General features: G+C 39.3%; 1 protein-coding gene across 1 annotated transcript in view; it reads right to left on the bottom strand.

Annotated features, from left to right (window-relative positions):
* LOC126456834 (mitogen-activated protein kinase kinase kinase 7-like) overlaps positions 1 to 19253 on the bottom strand; it is a 152351-nt gene that overhangs the window by 120329 nt on the left and 12769 nt on the right. Inside the window, exon 3 of the mRNA XM_050092639.1 lies at positions 8613 to 8730. Coding sequence (XP_049948596.1) covers positions 8613 to 8730 — 118 coding nt within the window. The remainder of the gene's footprint in view (positions 1 to 8612; positions 8731 to 19253) is intronic.

Raw genomic sequence — 19253 nt, 5'->3', positions numbered from 1 at the left:
GTCGGCCGGTTTGACATCCTGCCTCCCCCCCCCCCCCCCCCCCCCTCTCCCTCTTAAAAAAAAAAATAAATAAATAAATAAAATCTCGCAATAAATAGCAGATGGGATTATTTGTAATCGGGAGAACAAGAACTCTTCAGAAAATTTGCACTCTTTATTAGCTAATAACTTGCTGTTGTGTGTGACATAAACTGAAATATGTGATACATAAAACCAATAAAGAAAAGAGACAAGCAAGGAAGTACACATTTCTTCAATCCTTAGCTCCTAGCATTTTTCTCTCTCTAATCTTGTTACACCTTTCATGGTATGCTTTCCTTTCTGCAAAAGAATCTATTACCTCAAAGCTCGTCAAACGTTTCGCTACATGAAAAATCGAAATGTCGTTATCTAATACGGAAAAAGCTGTTAACACAAATAATACCTAAGACTGGTGTGGTTTCTGGGTCTGACTACGTCTATTATGTCACTGTCTGCTAGATAAAACAAAATATGCCTATCTAATATTGTAGCAATTTTGTAAGACACACCAAATAAACGAGACTATTTTGGCACAAATGGTCATTTTTATAATATGACAGTATACAGTTCACGAAGTGCCAATACCAAATGCCTATTAGGTATACTACAAGCAAAAGGCTTTATGTTAGAAAATAGTTTCACATTTCATTCACACGCACCAGATTCTCAAACATGAGATCGAAAAGTAGTATTAAGAAATTTTTATATAAATTTGGAATCTTCTTATTCTTCCATAATTTGTGTGATGTCCCCGTTTCTTCTCCTTCCTCGTTCTAACAAACAATCTTGTCATCACCAATTCTGCAGCTATTCCTGCCATAGTCAAAATTTGTTCGCCGAGTAATTTCACTAACCCTGCCAGAATCACAGGTTTAGTATCCCGCAATTGTTTTCCGGTTAGGCATTATTACACATTCGTACAACACGTTTTCCGCGTTACTTCCAGAATAGAACTGAAGTGGCTGCTAGCCTGGGACTGTACAACTGGTCCTTACTAGTGTAGCGATCTGGCCAAAAATTTTCTGTCAAAATTTCATTTTATTGGGTACACTGAGAAGATAGTACGAAATATTTCTCACCTGTTATTCCTTTCAGTCGTTTATTTCCATTATGGTAGTCTGAATCTATGGATTTCACTAGTAATTATAACAACGCTGATCATTCGCAAACCCAATCAACCACATAATCAGACAGCGATTGGCATTCATCCATTCAGCTTTACTCCGCTCATCTCGTGTAGCCCTGTCCCCTTTTGTTTGCGGAACGTTTATTTCTAGATGCGACGAGGATTCTCCTGACAGAGACATCACGTATACTATGCACGCTTTCAAAAATCAACTATGATTTATTCAGAAATCAACTTAAAATGTGTTAAAAAATGTTCAAAAAGCCACAGGGAAACGTTTCAAACTATATGAATAATCGATAGACAAATGTGTGCTGGATGCTAGGCGCTTTGTGAAACAACTATTTTTTTCACTCGAGAATATGAACTTGGCGCCCCCTTTCCCCTGGTAGCATCTAGCTGCTTGCTGCAACTGCTTGCACAGCCAATAGCCACATTCCTGTAGCCAGAAGCGGCAGAAACTACTGCTCAAATGCGACTCAACTGCGCATGCGCATGAGCCTACTCATAACTGCTAAAACAAAATCTAATGTAAACAGTTGTGACTTCACGCTCATCGGAGACAATTTCTTGTTATGAAGCATTGCATAGTCTTTCTAAAGCCTTTGACATATTTTGCTGTTGGCAGATGCTTGCATGAGCACTGTGTGTTGTCGTATATGGCGCATTTCCTTTGGAATTTAAGTTATTTTTGTTTTTCTCTCTCTTTAAGTTTTATTGTTGAAGTATTATTCCGCAGTACGGGGATACAGTAATATCTTCGATTACAGTAATGTCTTTAGGATACACTCCATACACACTTTTACGACATGCTTCATTAATAACAACACCAACAGAATGCAGAGACACCATTTGTCAACTGCACACTTCACGAACTTCTAGTTAAACAAGTGTGAGTAGACAATTGTTGGTATACGAGGGAAGACAACAATCAGACTTGTATAGGCTTGCAGATGCAATCGTTTGCCTGCTGAAACAATTACCACAGCATTGTTTCGACAAATAATCATTACCTAGTATAATGCGGTGTGTTACATTAGGCAATTAGTATACTTTATTTAATTAGCCTACCCGATATCACAGATGTTAAAAAACGTATTTTTGACTCGTGTTTGTAATATTTTTTCCATAACTTCCAATTGAATCTCAAAGTTGGAATTTATACTGAAGTTTGATATCATAAAGGTCTATTAACTATGAAATTTTCAGATTTTTATCTGGTCCCCCAATACAGATATTGTAGGCCACAAAATGGAAAAATTAAAAAAAAATACAGTTTTTAAAAAAATGTATTTTTTAAAGTGTACGCTGCTCACCACTGATACTCTATAAAAAGTAACTATACTATACAGTGTAATAGCAGAAAAAATATTAAACCTGAGAAATTAATGTTTCTTTGGAAAACTACTGTTCAAAAATTGAGTTTTTTTAATTTGTGGCTGATAACTTTGTACTATTAAAAATATATTAAAGAATACATTCAGCTAGGTGATAATGATGTTAATTTGTAGTGCAAAGTGCGTTGAACTAAATGCATTTTATCTGAAAGGCGTAGGACAATCCACTACAGAATAATTGTACAAAATGTAGATAGTCGCTAATACGAAAAAAAGCATGCGGCCCGGAACAAATACGGAGGCCATTTCAAAATCATAAACAATAAATTTTTTTAAAAATATTTTTGTGGCTACTAAACATTGGGGAATTTACCCACAAAATATAAAATTTTTCTGATGGTCAAGCAACCAGTGCTGGACCACTTGACATGGATTGACCCATAGGTCCAAATGAGTATAGGGGTGCAACGAGTCGAAAAGGAATGTGGGTGCTCCTGTGTTAAGGCAGAAGAGGTTAAGTTGATTGAGAAGGTCGAGTGCACCTCTCTGACAGGGGATGGTGTGCATTAAAGTCACCGAGTAGCAGAAATGGTTGCAGTAGCTGCTCAGTAAGCTGGAGGAAGCCTGCCCTGGTGACGTCGAATGGCGGAGGGATATGAATGATACAAAGGTAAAATGTCAAGTGAGGAAGGAAAAGGCGAACTGCAACAGCTTGAAGATGGGTAGACAGGGAGGAAGAGTTGACTGTGAACGTCATCCCATATGAGCCATATGAGCACCACAACTCCCCCACGAGATGGAATGCCAACCTCGAGGGGTCACGGTCGTGAGGACACAGTTTTGTATCCTGAAGGCAGAGTGCAAATGGACGCTGTGATTCTAAAAGCATCCTTAAATCCTCTTTGTTCGATCGAAAGCCACGAACATTCCATTGGAGGAGAGTCATCGTGAGGAAAAAAGGAAGAGGCGTCACCTCAGCAGCTGCCAAGAGCCAGCTTGCGAATACTTGCTGCTACAGGGGACAGAGGCAGGAAGATCCTGCTCCATGAGGTGCACAGAAGTGTCGGCTTTCTCATGCTGTCGGCCTGCGGAGTCCAACGCAGAGAAACGGTCGGTGGTGCGTACCGGCGACACTGAGGCCAGCTGGGCGGAGGTATCATGTGCCAACATCGCCAAAGAGGACCTTTGAGTCAGCGAAGGAGAAGACCATTTGCCTTTGTTGGACTTCTTTGAGCCTTTCCTGTTAGCAGAGGAAGACTCACGTGTTGGTTGGATGGAGGGACATAGGAAGTCTTCACACGAGTACCCCTTCTGTCCTTTTTGGCCTGGCAGTTGTGGAGCTGGTGACTTAGCCCTGTGAGGTGAGTGTTGGGTGGCTAGTTGCACAGCTGGACGAGGGATGGTGATGCCACCATGACACTGGGTGATTTCACAACCTCAGAGCTGAATTTGAGGTGACATGTCAGTGTGGTCATGTCCTTCAGGGAGCAAGATGTAGCAAGAACAGTAACATAAGTGCTAGATGGTGGAACGTAGGATTTGCAACTAGCCAATAACTTGCAAGTGACAGGGTAAGGAACTTTTTCCTTTACCCGGATCTCCCGGACAGCCAACTCATCAAGATACACAGGACAATCTTGAGATGAGGCGACATAGTCACCATTGCAGTTGATACAGCGGGGAGAAGGAAGTGGACACTCGCCCTTTTGTGCATCCCTACCACAGGTTACACATGTGGCCGGGTGTTGACAAGACATTTGAGTGTGGTTGATGACACTGTTAGCAGTGCATCAGGTTCAGAATGTACAATCGGATGTTCATAACCTCATAGCCTGCCTTGATCTTGGATGGAAGCACCACTCTATCAAAGGTGAGAAAAATAGTGCGAATGTGGGCACTAAGGAGGCATCCGATGGATGAAAATGACACCCTGATCAGAGCGGTATGCTTGGATTTTGGCCTTGGTCAGACTGTCAAGCAGCATATTGTAAATAACACTACAGGAAGAGTTCTATGGGCATCGACACAAAAAGGACAGCCATGGAGAAGCAAAGTGGCAATCAGTATCATCTGCTGGCCAGTCTGATGGTGGCCATACATGTTGACAGACAGCTCGTTAGTTGTCACACTGGTGGAAGAAAGTGGCACAGAGGCTGCAGTTTAGTTGGTAGATTGTGTGGCTGCTCTCACAGAGGCCCTGACTTTGAGGGGGAAGGAACAGGCATGTGATCTACAAACAAAGCTGCAGCAATTGTGCTGCTTTACACAATGCTGCACCTAGCAGTCCTATCCTGTCTCCAACATGTCCCTGTACACTCCCATAGACTGCACTAGCATTTCCTCTGCAACTCATCCTTATCCCACTATCCACTTCAGCTAGAAAATGTCAGACACTGTTGCAGTCAGGGCTTAGTGTTCAGAGATAACAGTGACCGTGTGTATGGTGTTTTCTACTTCTGAAGATGGACTTTGTACAAAACAGGGTGAATACGCGGACAAGGAAAAAAACTCCTGGATTTTTCCTGGATGTCCCGGTTAAAAATACACTTTCTCCCAGATGAAAATACACTTTTTCTGTGATAAGTGACAGTATACTTTCCCTCAGAACTATAAAACTTGTCAATCCTTATCAAGGGTTAAGGTTTTATGCACATGCTTGAACTTCATGGCACATTAGTAAATGACCGCGAGCGAAAAAAAGAGAGATATTTGATGTGCAGCAACAAGTACGCTGCATATTTTCATATTACAAAAGTATAAATTCGAATTCCACCAAACACAGTACTTTAGTTTCCGAAGTGTTGAAATCGAGATTGCAATGCCCTTTTGTAAGTCAATCATAGCTCATGTCATGTGATCTCGCCAGCCAATGAAAGCAGATATTCAGAGGATAGAACATGTGATGTAGTCAGTCAACAGCAACATGATTGCTAAGTAGTGCGAACACACATGTAGAAAAAGTTAATGGTTTAAATTAATGTACAAGCACGGCTACAAAAAAGCTACGCTTTCACATATAATACTGATCCCTAAGATCGATAAGTCACCAGAAAAGCTAAGATTTCAGGCATAAATTGGTCTTTTTTATGTGTGTTACACTTTAAGATACATCACACAAATGTGCCAGTAAAATTTTAAATAATGACATAAATGTCCGGTCTTCTGGGCGCAAAATTATTCTAAGTGGCGGTCCTCAAAATGTTGAGTTTTAAATGAGAGTCAAACACACTGTGTTTTACTAAATTCATCACACATTTTCATATGCAACATAATTCATCTTGCGTAAAAGGAAATTTACGTTTTTCAAACCACCATTCACAATATTTTCCCGCAAGCTATTAGAAACAGGTTCGTTTCAGCAGTTGCCATTGACCACCATAAAACAGTCGTTACTGTGTGTGTGCAGCTACGATGACGTACAAAGCCGTTATGTTTGTATGTTTAAAGCATTAAGAGATCTTACATTATGTCATAAAAGAAACAGGACTTCAAATGGTATTCCAAGAACATCAGAATTTCATGAACCATACTAAAATACATAATTCCGCTTAAAATGCACAGTTGTATGTCCAGATTCACAATGAAGAAGGCTCCAACGTGATATTAAGCTTATAAGTGTGGTTTTCAGGATATAAATTTTCTTGGAGTACCAGTACTGCATTATCTCATTTGTGGTTGTTTTTTATGGCATAAGGCAATATGTGCCAGAGGATGAAAACATGTGCTTGAAATCCAGCAAACAGTTGAAACTAGCCAATAGTCTGCAATGAAACACTTCATTTCAAATACATGGACTGCCTCAGTGGAAAAGATTAATAACAGCCAAATGTCTTTAGCAAACCGATGAAAGTAACTTCATCGTTCTGAAGGGCGATTAATGCTTGACTGTCACAAGCCTGGGGAGGAAAAAAAAAAAAAAACTAACTAACTAATAACGTATTTCTGACTTCCATAATTATGTGAATGTATTTTAAATCAATTGGTGGCTCTCAGCCACAGAAATCCGTTTTGTTTTCATTTGACGTGAGAGCTGTAAACAAAGAGGAAACAACAAAATCACTGAATGTACACACTGTGTGCCATAAAAATTTTTCAGGTAGCATCTGGCTGCTTGCTACAGCCGATACAGCCACACTTCAAGTAGCCAGAAGCCGGAGGGAGAATGTACTGTTCATACGCGACTCAACTGTGCAGGCGCGTGAGTCTGCTGGTAACTGCTCTAACGAAGCTATTGTACACAGTTGTGATGTCACACTCATCACAAGCAGTTTGTTGTTATGAAGTATTACATAGTCTTTCGTCCTAATGTCATTAACGCATTTTGCTGTTGGCAGACACTTGCATGTGCAGTGTGTTTTGTTGTAAATGGCACATTTCCTTTGCAACTTAAGTTTTACTTTTTTTCCCTCTCATTTATGTTGTATTGCTGCAGTATAATTCTGCAGTAATATTCTTTGTTAGACTATCCGTTCTTAGCAGTCAAAATTCCAAAAATTTAACCAAAAACTAAAACACTGAAAAATTCTCAGAATTCTAAAATATTCCCATGTTTTTCCCGGTTTTCTGTTGGATGAAAAAATTCTTGGGTTTTTCCCGGATTTCCCAGAGCGTATACACCCTGGCAAAAGCTTAAATATTTGTAGCATTATTTTTCACAGTGCTTGTCTGTGTTTCAATACCTTCTCTATGTGGTGAGTAGCACTCTATCCTTTCCATGTCATTATAACAATATTCTGAGAAGGAAAGAAAGTTGCTACTCACCATGTAGTGGACATGCTGAGTCGCAGATAGGCACAACAAAAACATTTTCACACTTAATGCTTTTGGCCAGTGGCCTTTGTCAACACGCACACGCACACACACGCACACACACACACACACACACACACACACACACACACACACACAGGACTACTGTCTCAGGCAACTGCTGCAAGCAGCAGCAGTGCCTGATGGGGATGGCGATTGGTTGGGGGGAGAGGAGGAGGTATATAATACAGCTGACGGAGTCCTTCCACCAGGTAATCCTTGCGGTTCAGAACAACAGTGGTGGAGCCTTTGTCCGTGTATAGGATTACGATGTTGGGATTAGTTTTTAGATGGTGGACTGCAGTTCGTTCTGCGGATGAAAGGTTAGTCTGCATGTTGAGGGATTTGGGCAATGATGATGAGGCAAGGTTTGAGGTTAAGAAACTCTGGAAAGTTAACAGGGAGTGATTTGGAGGCAGTGGGGGTGGATCACGGTTGGATGGAGGAGCAAACTGAGTTAGGCAATGTTCAGTGTTGGTCTTTGGTTGAGTCTGATGGGTAGGGTTGGTGGTGAAAAAGTGTTTCCACAGTAGAGACTGGAAGGAGGACAGAAGATCTTTAACAAGTCCTGCATAAATGAGTTTGGGAGTGGGGCAAAAGGTGAGGCCTTTGGAAAGGACTGATATTTCTGTGGGCTAAGGCTTCTGGAGGAAAGGTTCATGACTGTGTTGCGGGTCTGTTTAGGTTCTGGATTCTGCGTGGTGGTGGGAGGGAGTTTTGGAGGGTGAGGTAAGTGTAGTAGGTCTGCGAGACAGGGTTTGTCAGTTATGAGGGAGCATGGGGGAGGTTGGGAGTATGGAGGTAGTTGTAGAGGTGGTGGACAGTGGCACTCCAAGGTGGGAGTAGCAAGTGTGCAGGATGGAGAGCTTTTTGAGGTGGCATCATGCTTGTTGCTCAAGTTCCTGCAGGGCAAGAGTTTCAATGTGTGTTGTGGGTTCCAGGAATTTGGGATTGCATAGCAGGAGAATCTTGTGGATGGAGAGAAGGTACTGCAAGGAGGTTTTGACTTGGTTGATATAGTTTTGCAGGACTATGTTGATGAGCGCTAAGGATTGGCAAAATTTCAACAGGTGGATGTCATTGAGAAAAGCCACTGGCCAAAAGCTTTATGTGTGAAAATCTTTTTGTTGTGCCTATCTGTGACTCACCATCTCTGCTATACGCTCAGTAACAACTTTTCTTCTCAGAATATTGTTACAGTCCATCCTAGATTTTCCACTGTTTGATTCTTTCCATGTCATTGTTAGTCCATCCCGAAGTTTCCACTGCTTAAATAATAATAATAATATCCATTAGTTTAGATTATATAAATTAATTACCTGTGTATTAATGCTTTTGGTTTCATGTTGTGCAGATAAGCTACACCATTAGCACACTGCAATGCCCAGCTCATAGCATGGCCTGCAGTATATTTAGGTAACGGTCGACAGTGAAGAACTGCAAAAATAAAAAATATATATTTACTAAAATCACCTTAAACTGGATGTGTCAATTTAACTTTTTATGCTATGCCAAAGCTAAGGCTCAGAATAAATTCCCCACCAATGTTTCAGGGTGCAATAGCATTGGAATATATAAAACTTGACTGCTCTGTCAACCACTACACATAAACAAGGTTACTTGTAGTGTGGCATTTCACTGCAAGACACAATAGTTCATCAATATGAAAGCAAAATCTTATTTGCTGAATTGTCACAAAAGGAAAAAAAGATTGCTTTGACATTTTTATTCTATGAAAAGTGAGCTAACAAATTAAAATCAGCTTTTCTGTTAGTTACTGATCACACTAACAAATAAATGCAGAAGGCAAAGATGGCTGGCATGCTAATTTCTATCTTACAAAACAAATTTAACTGAGAAGATGATCCCACAATTTCTCCCCTAAGAATAAGATACGTCCCAAAGTAGGAAACCAGAAGAGCAGCAGCTTACAAGTTTATGAATAGTGCATGTGAAAAACTGAGAACAAATATTCATGTTATGACATCTGTACAGCTTGACATCTAAACAAAAGACTGGACAGGTGAAGCTCCTCAACAAACTACTAGAAACTACAATGAAGGACATCGAGGATGCAAATAAATAAATAAATAAATAAATAAAAATAAAAAATGTAGAACACAACCTCTATTCTAGAGGATTCAGGACTCTACCATGTTCCCTAATTTGACAAGTCCAAAGATGTTACTAATCTATAATCATTTTTGAGTGAAGTTGTGTAACTGGCTTATTTATACAATAAAATTCAAATGTCCTACTGAAAGTCAACTAACCTTCACATGATGACTAAGAACCTTCCTCAAGTATTTCTCAGGTTCAGGAATAAGCACCCCAACAGCTCAAACTGATATATGAGTTGCCAGTTGTCATCATCATCATAAACTAAAGGCTATGCCTTGTCGATTTAGCCATGTCCCTCTCTCCATTGTCATCCTCTTCAATTCTTCATATGATTTTATCTCCATATCTTCTTTGATGTTATTAAAATACGTTGCTCTTGTCCTGCCTCTTGGTTTCTTCCCTAAAGCTTTTCCTTCAAATACATTCTTTAGGAACTGGTTGTGACTCATTATGTGCTCTATCATTTTAGATTTTCTTCTTCCTATATAATTTAGCAGCATTCTGTTCTCATTCACTTCTCCTAACACCTGTTCATTACTTTTTCTATCTACCCAGCTTGTTTTCGTCATTCTTCTCCATATCCACATTTCCATTGCTTCCAGTCTCTCTTTCTCTGCCTTTGCTAGAGTCCACACACTTCACATTCGTAAGTTAAGACACTCCACACAAAAGTTTTGGCAAACTTTTTCCTACTTTCTAGGCTTATATGATTGTTTGTTAGCAAATTCCTTTTATTTTGGAAAGCTTGCTTTGCCAAGGCTATTCCTCTCTTTATATCTGTGATACATTTATTGTCGTCAGTGGTTGTGCTCCCCAAACAACAGAAGTTCTCAACCTGCTCTAGAATATCATCTTCTAGTTTAATATTAACTTTACCATTTTCTTTTGTCTTCCCTACTACCATAGTTTTATAGTTTTCTTCTTATTTATTTTTAGATTAAATTCTCTTAGGATTTGGCAAATTTTATCAACATAAACTCCATTTCCTTTACTGAGTCAGCAAGTTCTACTATATCGTGTGCAAAATGGATACAGTGTATTCGTTCCCCATTAATTTTAATTCCTTTGGCTATTCTTTTACATTTTTCAATGGTTTTTTCAATAAATAAGTTGAACAAATATGGTGATAATGGGCATCCTTGTCTTACTCCCCTACTTATTTTTGCTTTCTTCTTCACACCATTCACTTCTATTTCTGCTTCCTGCCTTTTATATAGGTTCCAGATTAATCTTCTGTCCTTCCAATCAAGATTTATTTCCTTTATTGTTCAGAATAACAATTTCCAATTAATCATGTCAAATGCTTTTTGTAAATCTATAAAGGTCAAGTAGGTATTCCTATTAACTCCAATTCATCTTTCTAATACCATCCTCAGAGCTAGTATTGCCTCTCTAGTTCCTTTTCTGGATCTGAAACCAAATTGGTCTTCTCCTAGATTTGCCTCAATTTTCTTTTTTATTCGATTTTTTATTATGTTTAAAATTATTTTGGAAATGTGGGATAGTAAGGAGATAGTTCTATAGTTCACACAGTCCAGAGCATTTCCTTTTTTTGGGATTATTACTGTTTTGCTGTTAAGCAAATCTGTAGATGGTTCTTTTCCATCTTCATAATACTCTTTAATAAGTTTATATAAGTACTCTTTTGTTGATTCTCCAATTTCCTTCAGTATTTCTAATGGGATGTTATCTGTCCCTGTCACTTTGCCATTACTTAGATCATTCACGGCACTGTTGAATTCCTCTTTAGATATAGGTGGCCCTATCATGTCGATATCCACACTGCTCTCTTCTTCCAGAATTTCTCCCTCATTAGCAATATCTTCTCTTTCACATAGTTCCTCAATATATTCTTTCCATCTTTCGCATACATCCTCTAATTCAAAAAGTAGGTCACTGTTTTTATTCTTGCCCATATTTGTTTTTGTTCTTGGCTTTATCTGCATTGATTTAATTTTAGAGTAGGCTCTATCAATTCGATCTCCACTTAGATCTTGTAGAATTTCCTTATGTTTGTCACGCTTCCACTTTTCTTTTTCAAATCAACATTTCTGTGTAGTTGCATTTTTTACTCTTTTGTACTTACCAAAATTTTTTTACCTCAGCCTGCTTCGTTCTTCAATGGGGTCTAGTATTTCCTTGGTCATCCACAGTTTCCTCAGTTCTAGTTTCCTTAATCTTACTAGTTCTTTAGCAGTTACTTCTACAGTCTCTTTGAATCCTTCCCATCCTTATCTGTTACCTATCAGGTTATCGGTCAATTATTTCATGTCCGCAGTTACTTGTTTTTCCTTAATTTTTCCTACAAACCATCTGTGTTCGTTAGTTCTTTTATATTTCTTAAATCTGCTACTATAGTCTGCTATCACTAGAACATGGTCACTGTCTATATCATATGCAGGTATGAGTGGCTAGACTTTATTTGATTTATAAATTTCTTCTTGACTAGGATATAATCTATCTGATACCTTTTGCCATCTGCTGGACTTTTCCATGTATATCTTCTTCTCTTGGGCATTTCAAAACACGTGTTGGTGACTATCATCTCATACTGTTCACAGAAATCTAGCAACCTTTCTCCTCTAGCATTCATTTTTCCTAGCCCGAACTTGCTATTCCATAATCCTTTGTTATCTTCACAAATCGATGCATGGAAATCACCAATAATGATAAGATTGTCCTTTTCTTTAACCAGTTTCATTAAATAATCAGTTTGCTCATATACTACTTCTACTTCCTCATCCTTGCCATTTGTTGTTGGTAAGTAAACTGCAATTACACACAAATCCGTGGGTTGTGCTTTAATTTCAATCATCATTATCCTATCACTGCAGTGGTATGTGTTCAACATGTTGTTCTTCCATTTTCCTCTCAAAATTATAGCGACGCCATTTCTTCCTGTTCGAGCACTGCCACCTTGAATGATCCTGAAATCCCCCAACATAAAATCACCGTAGCCGCCCCATCTAGTTTCACAGATTCCTAAAATGTCCAGCTGTGACTTTTACATCAGCATCTTAACCGCTTCTAGTTTCCCAGCTTTTAATAGTGTTCTGACATTCCATGTTCCAATTCTCATCTGTTCTTTTATTCTTTACAGCCTTGCCCAAGACATCCCCCCCCCCCCCACCCCCTGCCGCCCCCCCTCCCTACGGAGATCCAAATGGGGGAATTGATACTCCGTAAAATTTTGAATTGGACGTAGACACATTTCTATTTGGGAATCCTGTATGGGATTGTTAATGTAGTGCTTATCCATTGCCTTCTGCATCCTCCTGCCGTTGACCGTGTTAATGGTTCCTCCGCCTTTGGGGACAATTTCTCATCCCTGGGACAAGGGGGTGTCCCTTCCCTACCCGCTCATCCGCCCCTTACTGGCCATTGGCACTTGGTAAGGTTGGTCTCCTTATACCGGGAGCCATTTGCTTAACAGCCATGTGTTAGAAAAGAAACACAAAAATGTGTAACAAAATGTTACTGTCAGCTTTATGGCTGCAGAAATTGCATTATGAAAACCTATCTGGCGTAGAGATACGAGTTCTTGATTTCCCAAGCACAAAACCAAAATCTTGTTTTGAACTCCTTCTGAAATTTGCAAACAAAATTTATATTTCTCACATACAGTACCACTGTTTTTAGATACTGTTTTACCCATAGTTGTTTTCAAGTGTTCTTTTTCTAATACCTTTCAGCACAATAAACACTACACAAATTTTTGAGGAAGGAAATGGCTGCTTAACAGACTGCTCGAACAATGAGGCAAAGTGTAAACATAAGAGCGTCATTTGTATTGTACATTGTTCCCACCAATTTTTGTTCCCATGAGTCTGCATTAGTGCCAGGAGAAAGAGACACCATGTGGACATATATGCATAGGAATAATTTTAGGAATAACAAATGTGCGATTTGCTAGCATATAACAACATTTGTGGAGACTAAACAACTGTAAGGACCAATATGGATTGCACATCTACCAATTATGTGGAATTAAGTACTCTGACTTGTTCATGGTAGTCAAAAGGCTAGAGAATGTGAAAACTGATTATGTATTTCTATACTTCTGCAAAGCTTCCAATGTGTCCTACACAGTCATTTAGTAGGTAAATTTAAGCTTAAGGAATGTCAGGCATGATATGCAATTTGACTGGAGACCTCGGCAAGAAGAACACAGCATATTTTCTTAAGTGGGAGGTATTGTCTGAAGCAAAAGCAGCAGTGTGCAGACAAAGAGAGGTGTTATAGGGCTTTCATGACTCATATAAAAGACTAGGCTGTAGCTTACAGGTGCTGTTTATACGTGATGCCACTGTGTACAGATACACCACACATTATACAATGCTCCTGACTTTGAGGACCTAGATATAATCAAAACTTATTGCAGAGACTGCCAACTGATTGTAATGCAAGAAAAGTAATACAACTAGGAATATAAGTGAAAAGAGATAGTTTAAATACGCCTCTGCCAATAAGTCCCAGGATCAGTTGCAAAATTCCAATACCCAATGGCACTCATACAGAATAATCAGGTGAGACGATCACATAACTAGTAATCAGAAAGTGCAAATGTTTCAAGACATGTCAAGAAATATATTACTGTACATCCTCCAGAAACTCCTGAAACAAAGAAGGGCAATGTTTCTGTTCCTGCAAGTATATTTTTCACTTACGATCAAAGAGAGCTGCTGGTTGCTGCACCAGGTGCACTGTTCTTCATGACAGATTATTTCTGTACACCAACAGTACCACCCAAACAACCTAAGCTGATTATGTCAGTAAGTCTCCAACTCATTTCAGTATATTTTGAGTAATGGAAACTTTGTAATATTTCCCGTGGACCCATTCGGTCTTAACAGATTGAGTACCATAGGAAAAAAACCCTCAATGCTTCCTGATATCTGATCAGAAGTTTTGCAAGTGTGTTTCCCGTCAATTAATTAATAGAACATATTTTAAAAAACTACTGAAATTCAAGAAACATGGCATCCAACTGATCAGTTTTGTCTGCAGCATTGCGGATTGCATAGAATGAGTTGTGTATCACACAACTGTTGCTTTTAAAATGAAATCTGATTCCAACATACAAGGTGATTAGACTTAAGTTGATTGCAAAATGTGCTGCAGGAATATATGTCAACCTAGCAGCAGGCCAAGACCACTAGCATCCTCAGCAATAGCAGTGATCTGAGATCTCTTCCTAATTACACAAAGGATACATTGTTTCTGGTGCTGTTGTAATATGTTGAGAATATGACGACTTGTACATTGTTACACTTAAGGCTTTTTGGAGCCATCAAGGGCACTCCACGGTAGGAAACCAGAGACACAATACAGAGAGCAGGCAAAAGTGGTAGTGTTTAGGTTACTGGAGATAACTAGTAACATTATAGAGTCGTGCAATTTGCAGACGCTATGGGCAGCTGCCCTGGGGAGAAGTTTCACTTCTGAGAATTAACTGGTAACTCCATCCACCACCTAGACAGTGTCGTGAGGCATCACTGTAGAAGATGGTCACGAAAGGCACATCTTAGCAGAGGTAGCAAGCTTGATACTTGCTCCTGAAAACTACAATGTCAGTGGCTTTACACAAGTTAGAGTGCTACTACGGCAACACCACCCACAGGAGGACAGAGGGCGGGACCAGAGACATATAACACTGTTGTTGCTTGCCATAATAGGAATGGCAGTGATGTTTAGCTTTCAACTGAACACTGCTGATACCAAACTTGGAGTTTGTAATGTAAAATACAGAAGCATCACCACCTATCGAGTAGGAGTAGGGGAGGAATCTAACTGTGGTTGGCCAGAGGCGCCCTGGAAATGCAGAATGACTCACCAGATTTCTCGAAGCTTGTTAAGTTCCAGCGACTTGGTGGGCTGACGACAGAAAGGGAGAAATGGTGCGCCGCCTCGATTCTTTAAAAACCCAGGTGTTTGTATTCAAAGGGGTTCTCAGTCAGATTGCTGCGGCACCAACTCTGTATCACTTGTGGCCAGCCTCAGTAAGCTACAACAGGTCTGCTTTTCTCACTCGGAGTGCCGCTCTCAAGTTTGTACTTAACATGTCGCTAGTCTTCGCTATTTCTGTTAGCTTCTGCCTCCGTGACTCCAGACACTGACTTTTGTTGTGCAACCAACTGCTGCCTTTGCTTTTTCTAATGTTTAGAATTAACCTTCAGTGTGTTAGTCTGATCACAAATAAATAGTGTTTGACTCCTGAATTCCACGAGTCTCATGCTTCAAGCATCCTGTCACGTCCAAGAATCCACATCTCTCATAGATATCCTGTGACAGTATTTGGCATTGATCCCACTCATCAACCTGCCTCCACTGGGAATTTGTCCTTCTGCATTTGCTCCTCGCTGCTCGAAAATTGCAGACTGACCTTAAACCCCATCTTCCCTCCACCCTGTGTCAGGACAAAACACTATCCATGATAAATAAAGAGGTCAATGCAATGACATATTCAATGAAAAACTGGGTCCAGTTGCTTAGTTTTAACCCATGGATTCTAGCTGTTTTTTAAATCTATTATTAAGCAATGATAAACATTTATGACTCCCACTATCAAGGTTGGTACCAATTCTTTCAAAACCTTTTGAATAAAGAGTTTTAAACTTACTTTCTTAAGTTTTCTACACTTCCTTTGTCAGAAGGGAACGTTTACAATTGACTATGCAGGTAATTTATGATTTGTCTTGAAACAAATCTTGAAAACAATGAGACTACTGTTTTGTTCACAATTTCTTCACTCACAATATTCATTTTGTAATGAATGAGTTATGGTTGCAGATACATATATCTGCATTAATTATACTGAGCAGGTGAAGTAGGTTAATACGCAGATCATCTAAGAAGTTGGTAAATGATGTTAGTTGTTTAAGAATTTTTAAAATAATTTTAGAGAAAAACAGTTAGCTCAATTTTTTTTATCCCTGACACTTGTGAAATAAGTTTAACTCACCTAGTCGACACATGTCAAACAGAAATCATCCTCTTACTACTGTCATGTGATTATAAAATATGTGCACACTTTTTGAATATATAAATTAAATAATATCTGCATCAAACAGAAAATTCAATTAAGAAAACTGTATAATAACAAGGATGTAGAAAGATCTTTGTCTACCCTCATCCTCACAACAGGTGGGGACCTCCAATCTGAAGACTGAGTGACCTGCCTCTCCTTTCCAAAATTTCTCAAACAATCCCCCATGCCTACCTGTGGTACGAACATACAAGTTGTGAGAGTTAGAAATAGCCTTTTCTATTTTTAAGTGTTTTTATTGGTAATGTCTGGAACGTCAGTTTCTGAAGGTACGTACTATCCAGCCAAACAACACACACCATACAGCCCTTTTGTACAGCACTTGAGGCAGTATCACTGCAATGTGATTATCAATGACAAACAATCCAAGGTACCTCTTCCAGTCACAGATGATGTTAAGGTTAGGACAAAAATGACATGCTTTGGAAAACAAACATTTTGGATTAAGAGAATCATACTCAATCTTTTAAAAAGATAAAGATGAAGTGTACATGTGGTTAGACCATTCGTTTGGTCTTCAAGTGTGAACTGGCATCATTAAAAGCATAAAAATGTATCCTCAGTATGTGTAGTGTATTACAGAAACCAATAATGGCCATCTAATTTACACACAACCTTCCAAAGATAAGCCAGTTGGATGTCTGGGTGGACACTTCAAAAGAGGAAGTTACCAGGAGAGTGAATGAGGCCAAAATTCAAAAATTTGTCGTGTGAAATAATAAAATTGTTATAACATGGAGGAAACTAAAAAACCTGGAACAAATATGACACAGAGACTGACACTCAAAGCCAGTAGACATATTTAGTTGAATGAAAACAGGACACAGGCTCTAGTCAATTGAGTGTAGCATAAATTGTGAAACTGCCATCAAGCAAAAGCCTTAAGGTGTGGTGTTTCAACAGAAGGGGAATGAACCATAATAATAACAGTAGTAATAATAATAATAATAATAATACCAAAGGGAAGTTTGTTGTTGTTGCGGTCTTCAGTTCTGAGACTGGTTTGATGCAGCTCTCCATGCTACTCTATCCTGTGCAAGCTTCTTCATCTCCCAGTACCTACTGCAACATACATCCTTCTGAATCTGTTTAGTGTATTCGTCTCTTGGTCTCCCTCTACGATTTTTACCCTCCACGCTGCCCTCCAATAATAAATTGGTGATCCCTTGATGCCTCAGAACATGTCCTACCAACCGATCCCTTCTTCTAGTTAAGTTGTGCCACAAACTTCTCTTCTCCCCAATCCTATTCAATACTTCCTCATTAGTTATGTGATCTACCCATCTAATCTTCAGCATTCTTCTGTAGCATCACATTTCAAAAGCTTCTATTCTCTTCTTGTCCAAACTATTTATCGTCCATGTTTCAGTTCCATACATGGCTACACTCCATACAAATACTTTCAGAAATGACTTCCCGACACTTAAATCTATACTCGATGTTAACAAATTTCTCTTCTTCAGAAACGCTTTCCTTGCCATTGCCAGTCTACATATTATATCCTCTCTACTTCGACCATCATCAGTTATTTTGCTCCCCAAATAGAAAAACTCCTTTACTACTTTAAGTGTCTCATTTCCTAATCTAATTCCCTCAGCATCACCCGACTTAATTCGACTACATACCATTACCCTCGTTTTGGTTTTGTTGATGTTCATCTTATATCCTCCTTTCAAGACACTGTCCATTCCGTTCACCTGCTCTTCCAAGTCCTTTGCTGTCTCTGACAGAATTACAATGCCATCGGCGAACCTCAAAGTTTTTATTTCTTCTCCATGGATTTTAATACCTGCTCCGAATTTTTCTTTTGTTTCCTTCACTGCTTGCTCAATATACAGATTGAATAACATCGGGGAGAGACTACAACCCTGTCTCACTCCCTTCCCAACCACTGCTTCCCTTTCATGTCCCTCGATTCTTATAACTGCCATCTGGTTTCTGTACAAATTGTAAATAGCCTTTCGCTTCCTGTATTTTACCCCTGCCACCTTCAGAATTTGAAAGAGCATATTCCAGTCCACATTGTCAAAAGCTTTCTCTAAGTCTACAAATGCTAGAAACGTAGGTTTGCCTTTCCTTAATCTAGCTTCTAAGATAAGTCGTAGGGTCAGTATTGCCTCACGTGTTACAACATTTCTACGGAATCCAAACTGATCTTCCCCGAGGTCAGCTTCTACTAGTTTTTCCATTCCTCTGTAAAGAATCCACGTTAGTATTTTTCAGCCGTGACTTATTAAACTGATAGTTCGGTAATTTTCACATTTGTCAACAACTGCTTTATTTGGGATTGGAATTATTATATTCTTCTTGAAGTCTGAGAGTATTTCACCTGTTTCATACATCTTGCTCACCAGATGGTAGAGTTTCGTCAGGACTGGCTCTCCCACGGCTGTCAGTAGTTCTAATGGAATGTTATCCACTCCTGGGGCCTTGTTTCGACTCAGGTCTTTCAGTGCTCTGTCAAACTCTTCACGCAGTATTGTATCTCCCATTTCATCTTCATCTACATCCTCTTCCATTTCCATAATATTGTCCTCAAGTACATCACCATTGTATAGACCCTCTATATACTCCTTCCACCTTTCTGCTTTCCCTTCTTTGCTTAGAACTGGGTTTCCATCTGAGCTCTTGATATTCATACAAGTGGTTCTCTTTTCTCTGAAGGTCTCTTTTATTTTCCTGTAGGCTGTATCTATCTTACCCCTAGTGAGACAAGCCTCTACATCCTTACATTTGTCCTCTAGCCATCCCTGCTTAGCCATTTTGCACTTCCTGTCGATCTCATTTTTGAGAT

The sequence above is a fragment of the Schistocerca serialis genome, chromosome 2 (genome assembly GCF_023864345.2).
Source record: "Schistocerca serialis cubense isolate TAMUIC-IGC-003099 chromosome 2, iqSchSeri2.2, whole genome shotgun sequence".
In the NCBI taxonomy this organism is placed as follows: Eukaryota; Metazoa; Arthropoda; class Insecta; order Orthoptera; family Acrididae; genus Schistocerca; species Schistocerca serialis.
The sequence above is the reverse complement of the archived record's forward strand: the minus strand, read 5'-3'. Positions and strand labels throughout refer to the sequence as shown.